Source organism: Taudactylus pleione, unplaced genomic scaffold (assembly GCF_031769625.1).
Source record: "Taudactylus pleione unplaced genomic scaffold, aTauple2 ptg000147l, whole genome shotgun sequence".
Taxonomy (NCBI): Eukaryota; Metazoa; Chordata; class Amphibia; order Anura; family Myobatrachidae; genus Taudactylus; species Taudactylus pleione.
This window is the reverse complement of record NW_028284549.1, coordinates 1,075,519-1,099,074: the sequence shown is the minus strand read 5'-3', so window position 1 is coordinate 1,099,074 and position 23,556 is coordinate 1,075,519. Positions and strand designations below refer to the sequence as shown.

At 43.9% G+C, this 23,556-nt stretch overlaps 1 protein-coding gene across 3 annotated transcripts in view; it reads right to left on the bottom strand.

The window, feature by feature from the left end:
• Positions 1 to 23,556, bottom strand: part of ERBB4 (erb-b2 receptor tyrosine kinase 4) — a 1,059,049-nt gene that overhangs the window by 367,229 nt on the left and 668,264 nt on the right. For all 3 annotated transcript variants that reach the window (XM_088474081.1, XM_088474078.1, XM_088474079.1), the window contains exon 4: positions 4,079 to 4,204. In XM_088474081.1, the coding sequence (XP_088330207.1) occupies positions 4,079 to 4,204 (126 nt within the window). The remainder of the gene's footprint in view (positions 1 to 4,078; positions 4,205 to 23,556) is intronic.

Genomic DNA, 23,556 nt, shown 5'->3' with positions numbered 1-23,556 from the left:
GTTATATGCGGCAGTAGGACCAGCCATACATAGTGCAGTGTATGTAATAAATCAGACATATACAGGGCCAGTGATCACAGTAACCCGTTATATGCGGCAGTAGGACCAGCCATACATAGTACAGTGTATGTAATACATCAGATCTATACAGGACCAGTGATCACAGTAACATGTTATATGCGGCAGTAGGACCAGCCATACATAGTGCAGTGTATGTAATACATCAGACATATACAGGACCAGCGATCACAGTAACCTGTTATATGAGGCAGTAGGACCAGCCGTACATAGTGCAGTGTATGTAATACATCAGACATATACAGGACCAGGGATCACAGTAACCCGTTATATGCGGCAGTAGGACCAGCCGTACATAGTGCAGTGTATGTAATACATCAGACATATACAGGACCAGTGGTCACAGTAACCCGTTATATGCGGCAGTATGACCAGCCATACATAGTGCAGTGTATGTAATACATCAGTCATATACAGGGCCAGTGATCACAGTAACCTGTTATATGTGGCAGTAGGACCAGCCATACATAGTGCAGTGTATGTAATATATCAGATATATACAGGACCAGTGATCACAGTAACCTGTTATATGTGGCAGTAGGACCAGCCGTACATAGTGCAGTGTATGTAATACATCAGACATATACAGGACCAGTGGTCACAGTAACCCGTTATATGCGGCAGTATGACCAGCCATACATAGTGCAGTGTATGAAATACATCAGTAATATCCAGGGCCAGTGATCACAGTAACCTGTCATATGCGGCAGTAGGACCAGCCATACATAGTGCAGTGTATGTAATACATCAGACATATACAGGGCCAGTGATCACAGTAACATGTTATATGTGGCAGTAGGACCAGCCATACATAGTGCAGTGTATGTAATACATCAGACATATACAGGGCCAGTGATCACAGTAACCCGTTTTATGCGGCAGTAGGACCAGCCATACATAGTGCAGTGTATGTAATACATCAGACATATACAGGGCCAGTGATCACAGTAACATGTTATAGGCGGCAGTAGGACCAGCCACACATAGTGCAGTGTATGTAATACATCAGACATATACAGGGCCAGTGATCACAGTAACATGTTATATGTGGCAGTAGGACCAGCCATACATAGTGCAGTGTATGTAATACATCAGACATATACAGGACCAGTGATCACAGTAACCTGTTATATGCGGCAGTAGGACCAGCCATACATAGTGCAGTGTATGTAATACATCAGACATATACAGGACCAGTGATCACAGTAACCTGTTATATGCGGCAGTAGGACCAGCCATACATAGTGCAGTGTATGTAATACATCAGACATGTATGTGAGTACTTATGTACATGTGATTTCTTAGGTTTTTTTTTTTTATTATTAAATTTGTAAAAATCTCATAAAACTTTTTACACGTTGTCATTATGGGGTATTGTGTGTAGAATTTTGAGGACAAAAATGAATTTATTCCATTTTGAAATAAGGCTGTAACATTACAAAATGTGGAAAAAGTGACGCGCTATGAATACTTTCCGGATGCACTGTACTGAGTTTAGGTATTGTGTGATACAATTTGATCATTATGTTCTATTGGCAAAGCTTATAGTTACATTGTGTTTAGTACATTTATTGAAGCAATCACTGATAAATTATATCTTGTAATCTGTGTTTTTTGAGAATAAATGTTTTTATTGTAATTATTGCACACTCCTGACTTAGGGCCTGATTCAGACCCACTCGCGAGCGGCTGTCCGCTCGCAAGTGGGTCGATGGTCTGCACTGCGCATGCGCACGACGGAGGGAGCTTCGTCGTGCGCATGCGCGAGACGCGACGAGCGAAGGACTTTCCTTCGCTCGTTGTGTCTGATCAAAGGGGGCGTGTTGTCGATGTTGATTGACAGCACGCCCCCTTTGGTGGGCGTGCCGGGGGCGTGCCTCCCAGACGGGGGCGTTCCCAAGGGAACGCCTACCGTCAGAAGCCGGCCCCACTGACATCACTAGTGATGTCAGTGGGAGTGATTTTGGCTCTGATAGAGCCAAAATCACTCCGGGCCTTGCAGTTGAGAAACTCAACCGCAGGCTTCGGCTCGCAGTGGCGATGGTCGCGATGGTCAAGACCATCGCGACCATCAACCTGCACGCTCGTATATGCTGTGGGTGGTGACCCACAGCTATACGAGCGTCCAGGAGGACACTCCATAATTATGGAGGACGGCCCTCATTCAGAGCGTGCGCTCTGCTCAGAGCGTCCGGCTCTGAATGAGGGCCTTAATCTTTATATGGAAACAAGCCTGGATTTAGCAACAGATGACACCTGCTGCTATTAATCAGGATATGTGGGTGCTGATTGGCAGCAGGGGATATAAGAAGGGTCTATTCTGCAGCTCCCTCTCATTCTCACACTCAGGGAAACCCATCGGGCTGAGCGGTGTAATGCGCTCACTTTAAATTCCATGGCCAGAGACCAACAGTAACAGTTCCTGGCTACATCACTGGAATCCAGAGCTGTCATCAGCAGTCGGGATCATGGCGTGGGGTTGCGATGCAGCTTCAGCTGATGTTAACATTACATAGGTATAAAGCACGTCTTCTGCTGTTACAGGTTGAGTCTCCAATATCCAAATATTCCGAAATATGGAATATTCCGAAACACGGAATAATTTTGGCATAACTGAGATAATGAAACCTTTGATTTTTGATGGTTCAATGTACACAAACTTTGTCTAAGGCACAAATGATTAAAAATATTGTGTCAAATTACCTGCAGGCTTTGTGTATAAGGTGTATATGAAACATAAAAGAATTTCATTTCTGTACACAAACTTTGCTTGAGCCACAAAATTATTGAAAATATTGTATAAAATGACCTTCAGGCTGTGTGTGTAAGGTGTATATAACACATAAATGCATTCTGTGTGTATATTGGGGTCCCATTCCAAAGATATCTCATTATGATAAGAAATTATTCCAAAATACGGAATATTCCGTTATCCAAAATACATCTGGTCCCAAGCATTTTGGATATGGGAGACTCAACCTGTATAAAGTACGGACTGTTGTATGCAGGACAGCGTTGGTGCTAATGGATGACATTGGTGGCTTTGGGGGTAGGTGAGAAGTTTGATATTTTTAGTTTTGACTACTAAAATATAAAACATATGGAGGATTGTCGCTCAGAACTAACTGTGATAATGGAAGTAGAGGTGTTCCAAAACAAATTCTGTATAGCAGTAGTTCTCAAACTCAAAGGCATCCTGACAGTGCAGGTTTTAAGGATATCCTATCCATGCTTGAGCATAGGGGACTTAATTAGTACCTCAGTCAATTTGATTTGACCATCTGTGCTCAAGCATGGATATCCTTAAAACCTGGACTGGTAAGGTGCCTCAAGGACTGATTTTGGGAACCACTGCTGTATAGTCTATATATAGAAAGATGTGCCATTCTGTCACGTGCTAATGGATGCGTTCATTGTCCTAAAGGATGATTACTGTTGTTGTATAAAAAGTTATGTGACAGCACGGTGTCCGGATAGAAGATGTAAAGGTCAACAGTTAATAGGTCGACACCAGATGGTCGACATGCAATAAGTCAAAAGGGACATAAGGTCGGCAGGTACAGAAGGTCGGCATGGTTGAAAGGTCGACAGGTTCAAATGGTTGACACACAATTTGTCGACAAAAAAAATGGGCAACATTTTTTCTTTCAACATTTTTAAGGTTAGGGGTTAGAGTTAGGCACTTGGGGGGGTTAGGGTTAGGTAGCGGAGGGGATGGTTAGGGTTAAGCACTAGAGGGAGCGTTAGGCACTGGGGTTGTATTGATCATTTGAACCGGTCGACCTTTTAACCCTGTCAATCTTCTTGGCAGTCGACCTTTTGTTCATGTCGACCTATTGCATGTCGACCATCTGGTGTCTACCTATTGACTGTCGACCTTTACATTGTCGATCTTTTGTACCACACCCTGAAAATATACCTAAAGCAACAGTCAGTCAACACTAAATCAACATACCACACTGTACACGCTTATTATAATGCAGTAAATATATACACTCACAATTTGAATTCCTGTTCATCGGGAACAAGGTGGCGTTCGGATTGCGGACAATGTCCTGCCAATTTATGGTGTCCGCATAGCAGAGGAAATCGTTCCGATCTAGGTACACTCCACCATTCAGGATCTCTATAGCAAAGAGACAAAAGGAAAACAAACAGGATACAATAAGTGTTGTGTTTTATACGGTTCTAATGCTACTGTACAAGAACATTCACTTTCTGGTTTCATGTAGAAAATCTGCTGAACAATACATGACACTGCAGTGCAGGTTTTTTTTCCCCTGTAATGGATAATTCTAGCCTCATCTCATAATTACCCTTCATTCAGTGCCAGAAGCTACGAACCCGTAACTGCGCGTCCCTCCTACCGATCCACTTTTCATACAACAAATTCTTACAAAATGAAAGGTAGGAAGTAGGACATTAAGTGTAATAGAGAACGGCAAACAAGCAGACTTCTGCCAAGTCCCGACAATGAAGCCGGTAGATTGCTGGTGGTGGGGAGCGCGTTGGCACACGGCTCGCCATCTCTGTTCTATTTCACTTGTGTCTCCATGAAAGTTGTTAATTAAGACTTTTTCTAATTTTTAAACATGCGGAGGATAATGAGACAGCGACGTTGGTGCCAGAAAAGCTTTTAAAGCAAATGAAAACAAAGAGATGTTCAGTGAATTGTTTTGTAACATGTCGGCTAATCTAAGCCTTTTGTTCTGTAATTGTGATTGTCATTAGTGATTTATCTCAAGGGCCTGGTGCACTAGATACAATGGGCACAATTCCCATCAGTGATTTGTACCCAGGGCAGGGAAGATGGTCTTAAGCTGATTACACAGTGTACAATTATCTGTCAGATCATCTGAGAATTGTATGATCTGACAGAGGATTATATAATGTGTTCCGATCACTAGGGCAGATAGATAGGAGGAATGCAAGGGATGCAAGGTGTATGATGTACATGGGGACATTGGAGGATTTCTCACCAAGGACAAATCGTGAGTTCATCGCAACTTAGGTAAAGATTATACAGTGTGTACCCAGCTTAAGAGTATATCTAATAATAATAATAATAACTATATAGAAAATGTATTTAGAAGAAATTGGTGAAACATAATAACACCTGGAAGACCACTTCACATACGAAAAAAAGTTGCTACAGTATCAATAATAATGGCAATTTTTTTTAAGTTTTAGTTCAGAAATCATTATTAATTACAAAAAGTTTTCCTGCTATCTTTCACCCTCATTCTGAACTAACTTTATTTTACAGACAGACAGATAGGAATATATATATGAGATAGATATCGTTGCCTCGATGTGCGTGCACAGCGTCACGCATCACAGCATAGCGGAGCTCTCGCCCGGCATTCTCCCCATTGAAGTCTATGGTGTGTGCGTGCACACACATGCGCACGCCATAGACGCGGACATGCGAGTCGCGCCATCCATGCCGCGATAGATACATAGATAGATATGAGATAGATAGATAAAGTAGATATGAGATAAATAGATAGATAGATAGATAGATATGAGATAGATAGATAGATAGATAGATATGAGACAGATATTAGATAGATAGATAGATAGATAGATAGATAGATAGATAGATAGATATATAGATAGATAGATAGATAGATAGATAGATAGATAGATAGATATAGATTGTAGACAGACAGATATATATGTACACAAATATTGAAGTAAATGTATTTTTAATTGAACTGTAGTTTAAAGATCAAAACAAAGATATGTGTGTACTATTAGCGTTGGTATGCCAGAGTACACACCAGCAGATGCCCTGAGTCAGTGAACAGCCCAGTACTTAACCAGTGTGGTGGTTTATTCAGCAGTAATGTGATTAGTCCAGGTGCACTCACACAGACTCTCAGCACAGAGCGTAGCGTACAGGTCACCAGCCGGTGCAGGATGAAAGCGGAATCAGTGGTTATAGCAGGATAGAACATAAGGTAATAACAGGGTCTATCTGGAGCTAAGTGGGGCACGTCTGTGTCCCACTGTGGCACTCTAACACAGTGACAAGATGGCGCCTTGCATGGTCAAAAGTATAGACAGTGGCCATCTTGGTTAGTGATTGGTGCCAATATGGAGTATGCGCATTAACACTCTCCGGCTTCAGCACCCTGGGCTCCTCTTGGGGTAATTTGAAAAAGTCTAAACTTGCGAGGAGCTGTCCATATTCAATAAGAGTAGCGTTATCTTGCCCATTTTTCGCACATGGGGTAGATTACGTTAGAACCTTGCGTGCTAATATTATGCAGGTAATACAGGCAGGGGAAACTGGCTTGTTTTGCTCTTGTCCCATATAGGAATGAGCATTAATAAATAGTAACCCAAAGCCGGATGTTTCCAGCTAGTGAATAAGCTTGTTATGACCTTTTAAGTGCCAGGATCTCATTCCTAATGACTAATAATAGCTACAAATTACATGTCTAGCGGCATGAAAATAAACATACGCAAACATTATTATGAACTAAAAGGGAAAAGACTCACAGGTTTATCTCCACTATATATTCAATAAATCATATGGGCATAACGCAGTCTGCACAATGAATATAGGTCTATTTAAATATCCACAGCATAACCCACTGAAATAGTGCCCTCTGCGACAGAGTTAGGGAATAGCTGTTAAACAAACCTGATCTCTTCTATTATCTCGTTTTAATCAACAAAGTAATGTTTAAGTATCTCGTCTCCTTAAGTCTGTCTGATGCAAAGTCCTCAGACAGCAAACACTCACAATATCGTTAGTGTGCCAGGAAACTGAAGAATCCTGCTTGTTACGCTAAGTTATACAAGTTCCCACTGTACTCATAACAATATCACAACAACATAATGCTCAATGCATTAATATTTAATAAAGACAGATTCCCTGAATGCTAATGGGAAGGAAATCGGGATGAGCTCCTCACACAATACTGTAAACATTTTATTAACCTATACAGACATTATACCCCAGATGTGGCTCATAAAATATAAAGAAGTGACAATGAAGACAGAATGACTATAAACATGCTCCGAATACATCTCTAAACATGACATTAATGGCAAATTGTAGTTAATATTTAATACATCAACTCTGAATTAATTTGTCTACTAAAATCTTTTCTCATCTCCGAGAATTCTGAATTTAAAAAATAAAGTGTTTAAAAAAAAAAAAACCCTCCTCACCGTTGTAATAAACAGTTTTATATTCAATCAAGCGCATTAATATTACAATTGCTACAAAGCCATAATATTACTTTCTACGTAAGGTAAATTAAAGCTGTTGCAGTTTAATATTAATAACAAAAAAAAAAAAAAAAAATCAGGTTATTTTTTTATTACTTACCAGATCGTGCATAAGCTGTTTTGCAATCTTATTATATATTAATTTAATCAGGGGCCCACACAATTTCCAGGAAACATATGATTGGAAATTGTGATATTTTAGGGTTGTAAAGAGGCTTACAGTAGGATGAATTACCCCAATGGTTATCAGATATCTCATCTGGCACCGAGTTTAGTGAAGATTATGAGTTGCAGATTTATCCATCAGAGAGTTACAGTGTTGAGCTGACCCCTGGCTATATGTCATGCACTCACTACTGCCCTATGCCCTAAGGGGCTAGACAAGGTATAACGCTCTTGTGCAGCTACTGTATCTTTCCTTCAGCTGGCAGCGTGTGCTGGGCCTTGTCGATCCAACAGCTGGCTGCCATACTGCCTAAACCTGAGACAGCCGAGGTGCATCATTCTTGATGATAAATTCAATAAAATAGAAAACAAAATTATTTTAGTGACTTTTACTTTATTCAGTTGCTACGCCGATAAACAGACATTGCCCAGCATTTAGAAACACAACACACGCACAACCACCACTACTGCCTCCTTAATATGATACTAAACATTTGTGTATCTTAACCCTATGAATGAGAGTACCCATATCTCATATGCCAAACAGAGAACACTGAAGTTCAGTATTTTACAAAATTGTATATTTCAGAATTTTTTATTTTTTTTTATAAGTCATAAACCTGTAATCAATTACCTATAAACCTAGACGATAAAGTTGAACGATTGAACGATAATGATAAAATCGTTCGATAATCGTTCAAACATCGATTGAACATCGTTTGCAAATCATGCAGTAATTGTTTCTAACGATGTACGATGCGCGCACCCGCTGGTCGTTTGATGGTCTCCTCCATCGACTGAACATGCAGGTCAATTTCACTTGATTGCTTACAAATCGTTTACACATCGTTTACACATCATTTACACATCGTTCACGCTGAACAATCAAACGATGAACCACTGTCTGCCCACTATAGCTGAAAGCTCTCAATCACAGATTAAAACAACATAGTTTATTGTTAGATCTTTTGCAAATTGTTCAGAGTGGAAGATCATATTTCAAGGGAAACTTCAAGGGAAAATCGTTAAGAGGTTGGACAGGGATAAAATCGTCTAGTGGATGCAGATATCGCTGAATGATTTCCCTTGATCTTTTCTGTAGTGCAGGACAAATGATATTGGGTGTTCAGACTAATAGATATCTATGATAGATATTGGGTGTACACACTGATAGGTATCTATGATAGATATCTTTCAGTGAAGTCATCCTGCCACATCTCTGAACAGGCAATTCTTGATGAAATCGTCCAAGTTGGCCTGCATGTACGGACAACCTTAGAAATCGTTATCGTCCATGCGGGAACGCGCATCGTTGGTCGTTTGTTGGTCGTTCACTGCATAAAAATGAACGATATATGAACGATTGATCGCTGAACGATATCGTTATCATTCATATCGTTCGCAGATATCGTATCGTGTGTCCGCACCTTAAGTTAGTGATCAGACCCATAAAAGTAACGTGGAAGGGAAACAGTATGGATGTTTATTGGAGCTTCCCATTGGTTCTGCCGCTCACACCCATCTCTATGGCCATTTTACATTTCCTCTATACACATATATGAGTATTACGTGTGCTACACCACAGCAGAGGAGAAAGTTCAGTGCACATTTCCTGGGGTTAGAGGAACTGTGGGAAGTGTGATTTTTTATTTCCGCCATACCTGGGAATGCCTCTCCAGTTCCTGAGTCTGGCGCATGCACTGACTTATGGCCACACATGCACATAAGGACGAGTTATAATCCCAGCATGTTTGCTGGGACAGCTCTATATCGGAAGATAAATGTATACCGGTGTTAAAAGAACCTGGAATGCATGCGAATAGGGGTGAGATGTATAGCAATCGAATTGCATTATAGGCTACATCCAGACCAAAGACTTTAATTATTAATATTAATATTTTTTATTATCATTAACATTTATTTTACAGCACTAGCATATTCTGTTGTGTTTTACATTTGGGAACACAGTAATAAAACAAGACTGGGTTTTAACAGACAGAGAGATACTGTAGGTAAAGCTAGGTTTATCCTATACAATTATTGGGCTGATTGGCAATAATCGGTTGATTGGCCTGATCTATCGCATAGTGTATAGGAATGAGCGTTTTGGTGTTCCGCTGATAAACCGGTTAAAATAACGTCCACAAATGCATTCCTTCAATTATTTGGTCGGCCTGCCAAGACAGAAAATGTTTTCCGCAATCTCCCGATATGAGCAGTGTGTGTCCATTTGCGACTATCTACCCATAATTCCTACGTTTTCCCGTGACTACGTCATCCTCCTTGTGGACGGACATATGGTGTGACCGAAAATCGGTAACTTCTAATTAAAAAAAAATGCCATAATGTGTAACATAGATATTGGGGCTTTCGATTTGGCGAAAAAAATTGCCCAGTTTGTCGGCTCCACCAAACTTATCAGACACTGGGCCTGATTCAGACCCGCTCGCGAGCGCTGAGCGCTCGCAAGCGGGTCGATGTTGGCCCAGTGCGCAAACGCACGACGGACCCGGCTCCGTTGTGCGCATGTGCAAGACCCGGATAGCGACGGGCAAGCCGTCGCTATTGGTCTCGCTACAAAGGGGGCGTGCCGTCGATGGTGAGTGACAGCACGCCCTCTTTGGTGGGCGTGCCGGGGGCGTGGCGGGCTAGACGGAGGCGTTCCCATGGGAACGCCTACCGTCTGGGGCCGGCCCCACTGACATCACAAGTGATGTTAGTGGGAGTGCTCTGATAGAGCCAAAAGCACTCCAGGGCTTGCGGCAATGAGACCCTACCACAAGGGTCTCGTCGCAAGCCCGATGGTCGCGATAGTCTTGACCATCGCGACCATCTTCCTGGCCGCTCGCTATAACTGTGGGTGGTCACCCACAGCTATGCGAGCGACCAGGAGGCCGCTCTAAAAAAAAGAGAAGGACGGCCCTGATTCAGAGCGAGCGCTCTGTCAGAGCGTCGGGCTCTGAATCAGGGCTACTGTGTAACTATCTTAAGACAGATGGGTAAAAACTTGAAGTCCCTGCCAGCAAGTTTACAATCTATATTAGTATCATGAGATACCCTATAGACTTCTAATATCCTAAGAAATTTCTCCAGGGTTTATATTATACTAAAGTTGATGGCTAATTACAGTACTAACATTTCTCAAACGTGAAAATCTGCATTTCCATGAGAACCAATCAGCTACAAGCTTTTATATCTATAGCACAGGTAAAATAAAAAGGAAACATATGATTGTTTTTTATAAATTTTAGCGAAGCTTTGCCCCTTTGGGAGATACTAGTAAAGGGCCCTCAATGTCTTAGGTCTCCAATGTCCAATATACAAATATAGGGCCTGATTCAGAGCTGCTCGTAAGCGGCCGCTCGTTCGCTCCGAGCGATGTTTGCCCAACTGCGCATGCGTACGGATCGTAATACGCATGCGCGAACCAGTCAGTGCGGCCAAAAATAGTTTGTTTGCTAAATAGCGAATGCCTGCTATTTTGAGTGACAGAATGAGGCATATGTGGGTCGTAACAGGGGAAGGTGCTTGAAAACGGGGAGTGGAGATCCGAACGCAGGCGTGCTTAAAGGTCAAAACGGGCGTTTTAAGGGTGTGCATAATTAATACAGCAGCGTCATTGACCACGTCACTGGGTTATTTTATAGCCAGAACTGCTCGCAAGATTGTGGTAGCAAAAACCAACCACAAGAATAGCGAGCAGTTCATACGCTGTTCGATGTACTCGATTAATCTAATAAATAGCGGACATGACGTAGGATGCGAGCGGCCAGGGGGCGTATTTTTTCAAAAAAACGACCGCAAGTTTTGTTCGCTCGTTCAGACATAGAGGCGTGAACAGACCGCAAAGAGCGAACAGTTCATTTGAATAACCACCCTTATTTTCGGGACGAACGACCGCAAATAGCATCCGGCTCTGAATCAGGCCCATAGTGTTGCCATTAATATGCATGTCCAAACTGTATTATAAACCGATAACTCCTAATATAGAAACTAAGCAATAATTGTTTTCTTTCCTCTTCAAATGAAAAATGTGAGGAGGTTTTTACTGATTGATGACCAGGATTTGTAATGACGTTACAGGACATCGCTCGGCCTCTCTGCAAACTCTCCCTCACCGTCCCCACCTCCCTCCTGCTGACCTGCCCTTCATTTGCACAACGGTGCCCCCCCCACAGTGTAGCGCACCTGTACAGGTAAGCCCTAAAATAACATAAACAGGAAAATCAATGAGTTAATTTAACAACTGACCTTTGTGCTAGCTAACGCCTAAAATCAATTTGTATTATGTGACAGATGACTCGGCCAGGGTTGTCCAATAAGAAGCTCTCAAAGACTGCGCTATGTCCAATCCATGTTTGTCAGATAATTTAGTAAAACATCCTAAATAACAAGATTAAAACCTAGCTGTAGAAGAAATAACATTGGTTAGGGGACAAGTGAACTATTTGCATATTTTAGATGTTGACTATACAGGACAAAAGGACAGGCCATTGCCCATGAATAATGTAAAGCCTTTCTTCATTATCCATATACAGGTCTTTGCAGAACCAGCATTGTTTGATGATAATAATACTTTTCTGTTTTGTAAATGAGGGAGTATTCTCATCCTTGTGACCTGCTCCCCTAAGCCGTCAGATCAGCTGTGTGACTAACTCGTGGGTTTACATTTATAGTTCTGTATGTATAATGCAGAGAGTGTGGATAGCTCTAGCTGGCTGTACATCCTCTGTCATCCAATATAACGTCCTCATCTGCACAGATCTCCCGGGTATTCCGCATTACAGGGTTTATGTAATCATGTATATCACATGTGCTTAGAATTTCCTTTATAATTGCTGCCATTTACTCTGTAAATTGAGCACGGTGCTAGAGGCATCATCTCACCTAATAAAGAAAACTGATTCTATTTTCCACAATTTTTCATTATTACTTTATTTTTTCTTTTCGTTCCAGCAGCAGAAACTGCCGCACGTACACAACTGCAATTTGTGTGCTATAATGAAAGTGTACCTGCCGCCTGCATACAGTGAAGACAGGTGTGCTAAACCTGGATTAAGGGGTCTATGTACTAAGCAGTGATAAGTGACAGAGTGAAAAGTGATAAGTCTGTGATAAGGTGGCAGCCAATCAGCTTCCAACTGTCATTTTTCAAACACAGCCTGTGAGATGGCAGTTGGGGGCTGATTGGCTGGCACCTTATCACAGACTTATCACTTTTCACTCTGTCACTTATCACTGCTTAGTACATAGACTCATTAGTTTTTTAACTAACTATGAACTAGTGACATCACTAATAAAGTCTGAGGTAAAAAATGCCCCATTGCTCATTGATGTCTTCTTTTCCCAGTTAGTAGGCTGCACAAGGGGTTGGGTACAGGATGCCGGCGCTCCCGACAGGGTTAGGATACAGACACCTGTCGGTAATCTAACTCTCCCCCTTTCCGTACCCCTAACCCTCCAAACCCGGTGCCTGAATCCAACCCCCATCCCTAGTGCCTAAACCTATCCTCCCCCTCTCCTCCCCGCACCCTAAACCTAACCCTCCCCCCTTAGTGCCTATTCCCTAATGCTAACCCTGCTACTTGCCTTCAGGATGCCGGAGCCGGGATTCTGACAGGTGTCGTGATTCTGGCGCCGGCATTCTGAGCGCAGGAATCCCTGTGGTCGGTATTATGATGCATGTTGGAGACGGGACAGGCCTTAACAGATTATTATATAGATGTAAACTGAGTTATTGGGGTTTAAGTTAGGGAAGCCCGGACTAGGGCATTGTGTAAGGGGACAAAAAAATATATATATATATATATATTTTTATATATATATATATATATATATATATATATAAAAAATACATAATTATTTTTATATATTTTTACTTAGGAAAAAATGCTTTATTTAAATAATAAAGTATTTTATTCCTGTCATTGTCCCCTGCTAATGCCATGCTGAGATGGTGATAGAGAAAGGAAGATTGTGATCCTTGTTATAATGGGAACAGCCAGCAAATCATTGGATGGATGGGGATACTGTCATTGATAGATCCTAAAGTCTGCTAACTTTAACTCCTTGCAAGTATTGCACATCTCCGCTTTGTTGGCCTCACTTTGCTGTGCCTGGCTCTGGGCAATTTGTCATTACAGGCACTCTGCTAGTTCCCGGATGTGGGCAGTTGGTGATTACAGGCACTCTGCTAGTTCCCGGATGTGGGCAGTTGGTGATTACAGTCACTTTGCTAATTCCAGGATGTGGGTAGTTGGTGATTACAGGCACTCTGCTAGTTCCCGGATGTGGGCAGTTGGTGATTACAGGCACTCTGCTAGTTACCGGATGTGGGCAGTTGGTGATTACAGGCACTCTGCCAGTTCCTGGATGTGGGCAGTTGGTGATTACAGGCACTCTGCTAGTTCCCGGATGTGGGCAGTTGGTGATTACAGGCACTCTGCCAGTTCCCGGATGTGGGCAGTTGGTGATTACAGGCACTCAGCTAGTTCCCGGATGTGGGCAGTTGGTGATTACAGGCACTTTGCTAGTTCCTGGATGTGGGCAGTTGGTGATTACAGGCACTTTGCTAGTTCCCGGATGTGGGCAGTTGGTGATTACAGGCACTCTGCTAGTTCTGGATGTGGGCAGTTGGTGATTACAGGCACTTTGCTAGTTCCCGGATGTGGGCAGTTGGTGATTACAGGCACTCTGCTAGTTCCCGGATGTGGGCAGTTGGTGATTACAGGCACTCTGCTAGTTCCCGGATGTGGGCAGTTGGTGATTACAGGCACTTTGCTAATTCCCGGATGTGGGCAGTTGGCGATTACAGGCACTTTGCCATTTCCTGGCTCTGAGCAAAACATGAATATACAATAGCATACTTCCCAACTTTCTTATACTGTGCAGCGGGACACTGTTCAAGTGACAAAGGCGTGGCCTGGCGTCCACTAAGCTATCCCCCTGGTCTGACAGCGTGTCACTCCCACGTTTCTAGTCCCACTATAGGCAAGCCCATTCACTGCTGCTTTGCACTTATAGCAGCAGCGACAGAGTGTCGTTCCCCCATCCAACCTCTCGACCACACACAGGACATTGCGGACCACGGGACAGTGCCAGAAAAGTCAGACTGTCCCGCTGAAATCGAGATGCTTGGGAGGCAGTTGGTTATTACAGAAACTTTGCTAATTACTGGCTCTAAGTTGTGGATGATTATGGACACAGTGCTAGTTGCTGGCTCTAAATTGTGTGTAATTACAGGCACTGGGCTTGTTCATAGGCCCTGGGAAGTTGGTGAATACAAGCAATGTGATAGGGGATGTAGTTACGATCTCGGCATTTAGAATACCAGCGGCGGAATCCCAACAGCAGTCGGAATCCCGGCTCCAGAATCCTGACGGTATGTATTAGGGTTAGGGGGAGGGTTAGGTTTAGGCACTAGGGGGGAGGGTTAGCCTGTGTGGAGGAAGGGTATGGTTTAGGCTACGGGAAGGGGGCTAGGGTTAGGCTAAGGGAAGGGAGGGTTAGGCTGCAGGAAAGGTGAGTTAGGGTTAGGACACTTACCTACTTGTGTCTGGATTGACTGCCAGGATAGTTCCTGGCTCTGGGTAGTTTGTGATTACATACACAGTGCTAGTTCTTTGCCCTGGGAAGTTGGTAAACACATCACTGTGTTAGTCACTGGCTCTGGGTAGTTGGTGATCACAGACACTGCTAGATCCTGGATCTGAATAGTTGGCGATTAATGACATAGACCCAATTATTATTAAATATTCCCCTAAGCCTTTAAAAAGTCCACAGTGACTAACTTAACTCTCTAAAGTAGTGCTACGAACTGCATAGGGTGCTCCTACCTCTACCAAGGCTTTGGGGGCTGACACAACTCGATTTAATTCACTATCGGTAATTGGCAGTGGAAGGGAAGTGGTTGTGTGAGCAGCAGGACCAGTAAGACGTCACAATCCTGAACCTTCTCCCCGGATTTTCTGCTAGGACTGCAAGGGGAATATTCATTATATGGGAAAGATTTCTGGACTGCACAACCTGACTATATATATAATGGGAGGTGCTACCTGATGAGACTAATTGCAGGCACAGAAACAGACAAATCTCAGGTGCACAACTCCAGGTTATTAATAATATATAAATTGCATTTATATATTATTAATAATTTTGAGCTGTGCACCTGAGATTTGTCTGTTTCTGTGAATATTCATTATAATTTGCGGTGGTCCCATGGAAATTAGGTATTTAACTCCCCTCGATTTGTGGCAACAGACACCAATGCTTTGGAGCAATTCAGTTCAGGTGCAGAAAAAGTATCTGTCCAGTGAGTCCTACCACTACTACTTAAACCACTAATCAGTTCCAGCTGAACGTTTACACTGTCGTGCAGTGATACTGCGCCAGCATAAACTTAGTTCAAGCATGCGCACAGTGTGAGCCAGAGGAGGCGAAAGGATCCGAATGGATCTCTCTTCACACTCCGAATCTCCTTCCAATAGGAAGCAGCTGGTCTCAGTGAAGATGATGTCAGTTCCCACAGTCAAGATCCAAAAACGTTCCGCTTTCATCGCTTGGTGAATGGACGGCAGCTACATGGGGACAGCAATGGCGAATGGGACAGTTACACAAAACGTGGGAAAACTGCATGATTAGCAAATCCATTCACCTTTATGAATAAAAGAGACGCAAGGGCACTGGGGAAAAAAATGGTTCCGGCTTTGTGACAGGGGCACCTTAGTAAAATATTTTGGTGGTGGTGCTGTTTTAGGAAACCACAACAAACTAGCCTACTGTATAGCTTACTGAAAGCCAACAACACTATTATACTCACATCCCGTTTTCCTCTATGCTGAGTAAATATTCTGTGTAATGGATAAAACAGGTGATGTTATTAATATGTAATGACTGCTGTGCACATTATCAGGAGTATATAATAAGGACTGCAGCACTTACACAGGGCACCGGTTAACCAGCTGTAACCCCAGGACCCTTGAACATCACCCCGCTGCGACACAGTGGGCTTTTCATGGCTAGTCAGCCTTTGAAGTCATCCTCGTTTCCCTGCACAGCGGATTCCTGAGAGCTGGGCAGCGCACAAGTCTGAAATGTCAGGTTTGTATTAAGGGAGGACACGGAGGGCATTGTGCTGTAATAATCAAAATGAGGGATTTAACCTCCTATATTTCAGCTCAGTGACCACACTACAAAGCGCATGGAAGCAGAAGCTGCATTTCCAGATATAAGAAGCTTGAAGCACGCCTGACAATATGAAGCTGGAATTACGCGCGCCATTAGCTGGAAGGCAGTGGTAATGGGAGAAATATCTTTGCCGACATCTGGGTTTAGTGATATTTACACATCCGCATCCCGATCTCGCAAATTAGTTATAGATACGGGATTTTTTCTCAGCCTAGGCGCAGGCTCAGAGGTTTGCTGTATTATTATTTCATCATCTGTCTACACACTAGACGACCTGCAAACGATGCAATGTCATCAGTCATTTCCCTTGAACTCTCCCCGGCTGCTCGCTGCCGCTCCAGAACACAATATGGTGCAATCTGACCAACGATATATCGTGCACTTTCTAACGATTTGCAAATCGTTAAGATCGTGTATGATATATAATGCATACTCACCTATTGCTGTGGCACATGTAGTTCACCTGCAAAAGACAATATTTTTACTTCTATTTTTACAACACATTATTACACTATCAACCAGGTCCTCACCTCCCCAGGGATCCTCGGCCTGGGCTGACTAGCAGTCAGGGGTAATGCTTTGGCCGGGGGAAAGGGATCCCCTGACTGTGTCTTTATCCCCCCTCCCCGTAGAGAGAGTCGGGTGCTGGTTATAGAAAATACAAGGGACCCCTACTCTTTTTGTCCCCAGCATTTCCAAAACCAGGACCGGTTCAGCTGAGCCCAGTACTGACTGTGCTAAATACAAGGGACCCCTACGTCTTTTGTCTCCTGGTTTGACAACGAGGACTGGATCTCAAAAGTCTGGGTCTGGTTGTGCTTTGGGGTGGGGATAGCACTTTTTTTTCACACTTTTGAATAATTTTTTTTAACACAGATGCATGGACGGATCTCACTGATCCCTGTATGCATCTGTGTGAAGTGACGTCGGCATTGTGCGGGTCGGAATGACTTACCTTTCAGGCATAAACACTGAACGATAGGCCGCGAATCGTGTATGAGATTGCCAGATCTAACTGCATGTAGGTAAGATCTGAGGATACGACAAATGACCTGCGGGTACACACATCGGCATCATTATCGTTAGTGTACACTACGCAAATTGCACGATTTGTCATTCCAATGCGTCGGAATCGGCCAAATCATGCATATCGTCTAGTGTGTATGCACCTTTATAGATAAACTTTAAATATTGTATTTATATCTCAGTACAATGCATATATTATACACATATATAGGGGTCTATTTACTAGGGTACTCATTTTTGCGACATTAATTAACTTCTGTTGTCGCAGTGATATCAGACTAAGTAATGTGGGAACAGCGCTTTCGTCAGAAGGCTATACCAACGATGACTGTTCCCCATTAAAAGCACCAATTGCTCATCGCCGCAGTGTTTGGTGTTTGTACTCAGCCTGTGCGCACACGCCAGGCTGCCGGGTAGGGGGTCCGAAGATCCCTCGATGGGTGATACTGTTGCTTGATGATTCGGTGAAGGCCGCAGCCACCTTTGAAAATTATGGGGACTGCGGAACTTAGCTGAACTTGAAAATCATCTCTGATAAGTCCTGCGTTCAGCCATTATTAAACAGCCCAGAGTTGCAGAAACTGCCTGGAATCTGGCTTAAACAATAGGCTGGGATAATGAGTGCGCTAGTGTAAAATCCCCAGAGAAGTAAGGACTTTTCAAGATTGCAGGTTGGGTTGGAATTTTTCAAAGTGTAAACAGATACATATTGCATGCTATGATTTTAGGAGCATCTGCTTCATTCAATAATCCTGAGAGTGAGCATGCAATAAGACTGTCTATATTATATTGCCAATTGGACATTTAAATGTTTTTCTCCTTAATGTAAGCTCTCACGAGCAGAGCCCTCGTCCCTCACGTGCTTCTCCTCCCCCTACTTATAGTATAATTTACTCCTCCTAACGCCCCACAACGGCACCTAACACCTGGTTGCTCATGTCCTGCTGCTTGTGTTATGCAGCTAAGCTATGTTTATAAACCGTGTCCTTGTCCTACATTGTTTTGTATTAGTATTAACTGTTTTTCTTGTGTGCTCATTTATGTACTTTGTAAGGCGCTGCGGAACCTTTGTGGCGCCATATAAATAAAGGATAATAATAATAATTGGTATACATTCATTGGTCTGTACAGGGGCAGAGCACAGCGTGGTCAGGCCCTATAGTAAAATTCAGGGCATGGCCCAGTGATTCCGATCAGCCCCACCCTCCACCTCCCCTTGGATCTGCCCTACTCTGCTCTTTTTCATGCTCAGTGAAGCCTATGGAAGGGTATCCCAGTATTATTAAGCCCCTTTAATGGTGGCAGTTTCACATACAATCTTAAAATGAGACACAGGAGTGCACCTAGCTGGCATTTAGTTATAAATGTCCCCGCTATGCCATGCTCCCCCACTTAGAACCTGGAATATTTTGAAGATATATTCTGATTGCTGCCATGGTATGAAATGGATTTGATTTTTTTCTGGGTCTCATCCTTAAATACAGAGAGAATGGTCACCCTGGTGGCAATGGAACAATGTTTGTTCTACAACAAAGGCTGATAAACATCCTGCTGCGCTCCAATCTAACTATATGTTTATGTTGTGAAGTGGTCTCTAATTGGTTTACAAACACAAGCAACAGATGGAAAGCGGTATGTTACGTTACTGTGCCTTAGACTCACTAGTGAGGGTAACAGACAGGATCCCTTTGTCACTATGTCCCTGAACACGACCATTGCACAGACACTGAAAACAAATCTGCCTTTGGATTGCCTTCCTGCCAGGGGACAGAATAAAATACATTGATGTAAACAGCAGTGTCTTAATTCCTGCCGAGAAGATGGAAGTGTTGCATTCATTGTCTTTCCTGCCAAGTATGAAATGAAACAGAAAATAATGAACTGCAACAGAGCAAGTGTCAGCCTCATATTAATAGGGGACTCTATTAATGCAGACAGGGAAGGAGACCAGTTGTGTGAGTCAGCTCACGGCCCCTTAACGTAATATACACGGCCCATCTGGAGGCGACCTTGACGGCATACATTACACGTAATCCCTATATTAACTATTGCCAAATACCAACCTAAGAATAGCAGTATTTTTTGTTTTATTGATTTTACCAGAATAAAACAAGATAAAATTAATGATGCTGTATTAGAGTCTGTGATACCCCCGGCTGAGGCTTCAATTCATGTTGGAATGAATTACAAGTGCTGTATGCTAATTGATGTGCCCGTTACTTCACATAAGAAACACAATTGGGTAATAAAAATAAATGATCGCGCTAATTGCAATAAGCATAAGAGACACCATGAGGTAAACATTTCTGACATCAACATGAATGAACTATAATATATAATAATAAATTATGTGTGTGGCCTGCTGGGAAGTAGTATTCTGCATTTTGCGGCAACGCTGGGGTTTTCTGACTGTGGCGTACAGTAAACATCGAACCTGGATACAAAAAAATGCATAAGAATCACACAAATCGACGTACATCAGGCAGAAGTTACATTACTCATCCAAGTGAGCGGAACATTTTGTTTGCAGGTAAAAAAAAACTAACCAGAAAGAAAAGATAAAGAGAAGGAAGAATGAAAAGAAGCTGTGTGGCTGGAATGGGTATGAATTTATGAAATGCCGCCGGCCGACAGGAGCAGAGTGCGACGCAGCAGAAGCCCGACATCGCTGGAAATCCCGATCGTGGATAGGTAAGTATCCACTAACCTAACACCCCTAACCCTCCTTAGGGGTGCCTAACCCTAACTTCCCCCCCAAGTGCCTAACCCTAATCCCCCCTCTAAGTGCCTAACCCTAACCACCCCCTTCCCCGCTACCTAAACCTAAGTCCCCCGGGGGGGTGCCTAACCCTAAGTCCCCCCCGGGGGTGCCTAACCCTCCCTCCCCCTAGCCTAACCCTCCCGGGGGGTGCCTAACCCTAAGTCCCCCCCGGGAGCCCTAAACCTAACCCTCCCCCCCGCGGCTGTCCGCTCGCGGCGTCCGGCATCACTACGATCGTGATGCCGGGCTCCGGTCTCCCGGCGTCGGGGAAATGCGGGCGTCTACATCTAGACGCCCGGCATTTCACCCACGCCGGGATAAGACAGTCGGGAAGCTGGCTGCCGTTATATAGGCAGTCGGCTTCCCGATTGCTTCCTGTGTGGCTATCCGCTGGAGGAGGAAATAGAAGGAAAAGTAGAATAAAGGGGAATAAAGCAGAAGAGGAAGGGAAAAGAGTACCGGGAAGTCTTCAGGGAAAATGGCATTTAAATAAAGCAAAAATAGGCACCCAAACTCTGTTAAATATGTTCGACGCCAGCCTGCAGCTTATTTGTTGACGAAATATGGCTGGCCAATGTGTTTTGATATTTGGGGGGCAAACAGATGTTCAATGGCAGGGAGAAGAATCTGGGAGAACGAAAATCGCTAGGTAGGCTACATTCTTCCAGGGAGACGCCAATGTGGGGCAGTGCCACCAGATGTGACTGGAAGAGCCTGCCACTACCCCTTCAGCATCCATCTTGAAGGCTGAAGGCAGATGAAGCGGGAATAACCCTCCCATCATCTGAGGATTGACCCGCGCGTGAATCAGTGACAATAAAACATATTCAATTGAAATAAAGACACAGAGACTTGTATTTGGCAGAATTGTTAGCTATTTTATTTAAATAACAGATAATGAAATTAGTTACTAAAATGAATTAGATGAATTTAAATATGGTGGCAAAGAAAGAACGGCTAACAACAGCCCAAGCCTAACACTATAAACACTCTAGCCACAACACACACACTCAAGCCTTCTTCCTTGACTACCCACCCGGTAAGGCGATGATGCTGCCCCCGGCAGGGTGGTCCAGCAGACATAAACAGTCAACGAAGGTGAGCGAAACAAAAAGTAAAGCAATATTCACAGCGTTAATAGGTAACCTGCCGTTCTTTCCCGCCTAAAATGGCCAACGAAAAAAATCATCAAACCCAAACCAAAGCGAGCAAATAAAGTAAAATTTAGGGAGGGAGGGTGGGAAGACAGGGACAAAAGAGGCTGACTCCGCCTCCAACAAACTCTAATATCCCTGCTAAAACCTACAACCCTAAAACCCATAGGACCCTTATTATCACATGATTCGCCACACAGGTCCGCCCCCAGCCTAGGAGGTTTAACCCACTCCACTCCTATACAGTCGTTTTATTTATCATTGTGCAGTTTAGAGGCAACAAGGAACCATCATAAAATAACCAAGAAGGAGTTTTCTTTTATTCTTAAATTGAACTGGAGGCAGTATTTTGCCTATTTGACTCCCAATCCCCTGCATCCAAAATCTCTCCACGGTCTCTCTCCCAGGTCCCTTCATGGGATCCCTGACCGCAGAACAGCATCAAATATAAAGATGTTTCATTATTTTTACATTGTAACTACTTCCAGCCATTCTTTAGCCATCTTAAAATGAATCCATATCCTATGCACAGTGGAGCCAGTGACTTTGTAGGTTGGAGCATCACTCAGTCTACTAATTCCCTAGGGTAGGCACTAATGACATCACTGAGGTATGAGCAGGGCTGTCGCTACCACTAGGCAAACTTAGGCAGCTGCCTAAGAGCGCCAGCCACTGCAGGGCGCCTCTGGAATAATGTGTAGTGTGTACGGCACATAAGTCCAGCCCGCACTACACTACCAGTAACAAACACACAGCCGCTGGCGCCGGCAGCTGTGTGTTTGTTTTAGCAGCCGAAGAGAGTCAGACAGACTCTCATCGGCTGCTGCGCCCACTGCCAGAGCCAGGACAGAGCTCACTCATGAGCTCCATTTTCCGGCTCCTGCAGTGGGGGATGGGAGAGACGTCATGACGTCTGTCCCATCATGCAGAGTGGGCCGGCCCGAGGGGACAGAGGAGCTGGGATTAAGGTAAGAAGATGTTTTTTTTTTTTTTACGTGTGTGTCTGTCTGGCCTGGGATCACTGCTTGGGGTACTTACTGGGGGGACGTGGGGACTACTACTGGGGGCACTGCTGGGGGGAAGGGGGACTACTACTGGGGGCACTGCTGGTGGAGGGACTACTACTGGGGGCACTGCTGAGGGGAGAACTACTACTGGGGGCACTGCTGGGGGAGGGACTACCACTGGGGGCACTGCTGGGGGGACTACTACTGGGGGCAATGCTGGAAGGGGATTACTACTGGGGGCACTGCTGGGAGAGGGACTACTACTGGGGGCACTGCGGGGGGGAGGACTACCACTGGGGGCACTGCTGGGAGGACTACTACTGGGGGCATTGCTGGAAGGGGACTGCTACTGGACGCACTTCACTGGTGGGACAACTACCTGGGGCACTCACTATATAAGGGGCACTGCATAGGGGGACCACTACTGGGGGCACTGTATAAGTGGCACTACTGGGGGCACTGCATAAGGGCTTGTGTAGCTATCCAAGGGTGGGGGGGAGGACGCAAGGTTGAAGAAATGCCTAGGGTGCCAAGAAACCTTACACCGGCCCTGGGTATGAGTTACAAATGCTTCATTTCTCGCTGATGACACTGTTGTCTAGTGAATTGACATGCTGTTTTCCGATAACTATTGGTTCAGCTCACAGCTTCTGTAGGTGACCAATCCAGTTTCCTGTTTGTGCTTTCCCAGTTATACATATGTGTATTTTAAAGGTAAGTTAGTCTTAAGGCGTATATCCACTACATGATATGTGAATGATAACGACATTGTTATCATTCAATCGTTCATTAATCGTGCAGTGAATATGCCGGCAACGACCAGTGTTGTGCGCTCCCGCTGGTAGTTGTCGGCATCTGTAATCGCCTGAACATACTGCCCAATCTGACGATATCGGCAGGTTGTGCATGTTCGGGGGTGAGGAAGGCTGCCGGC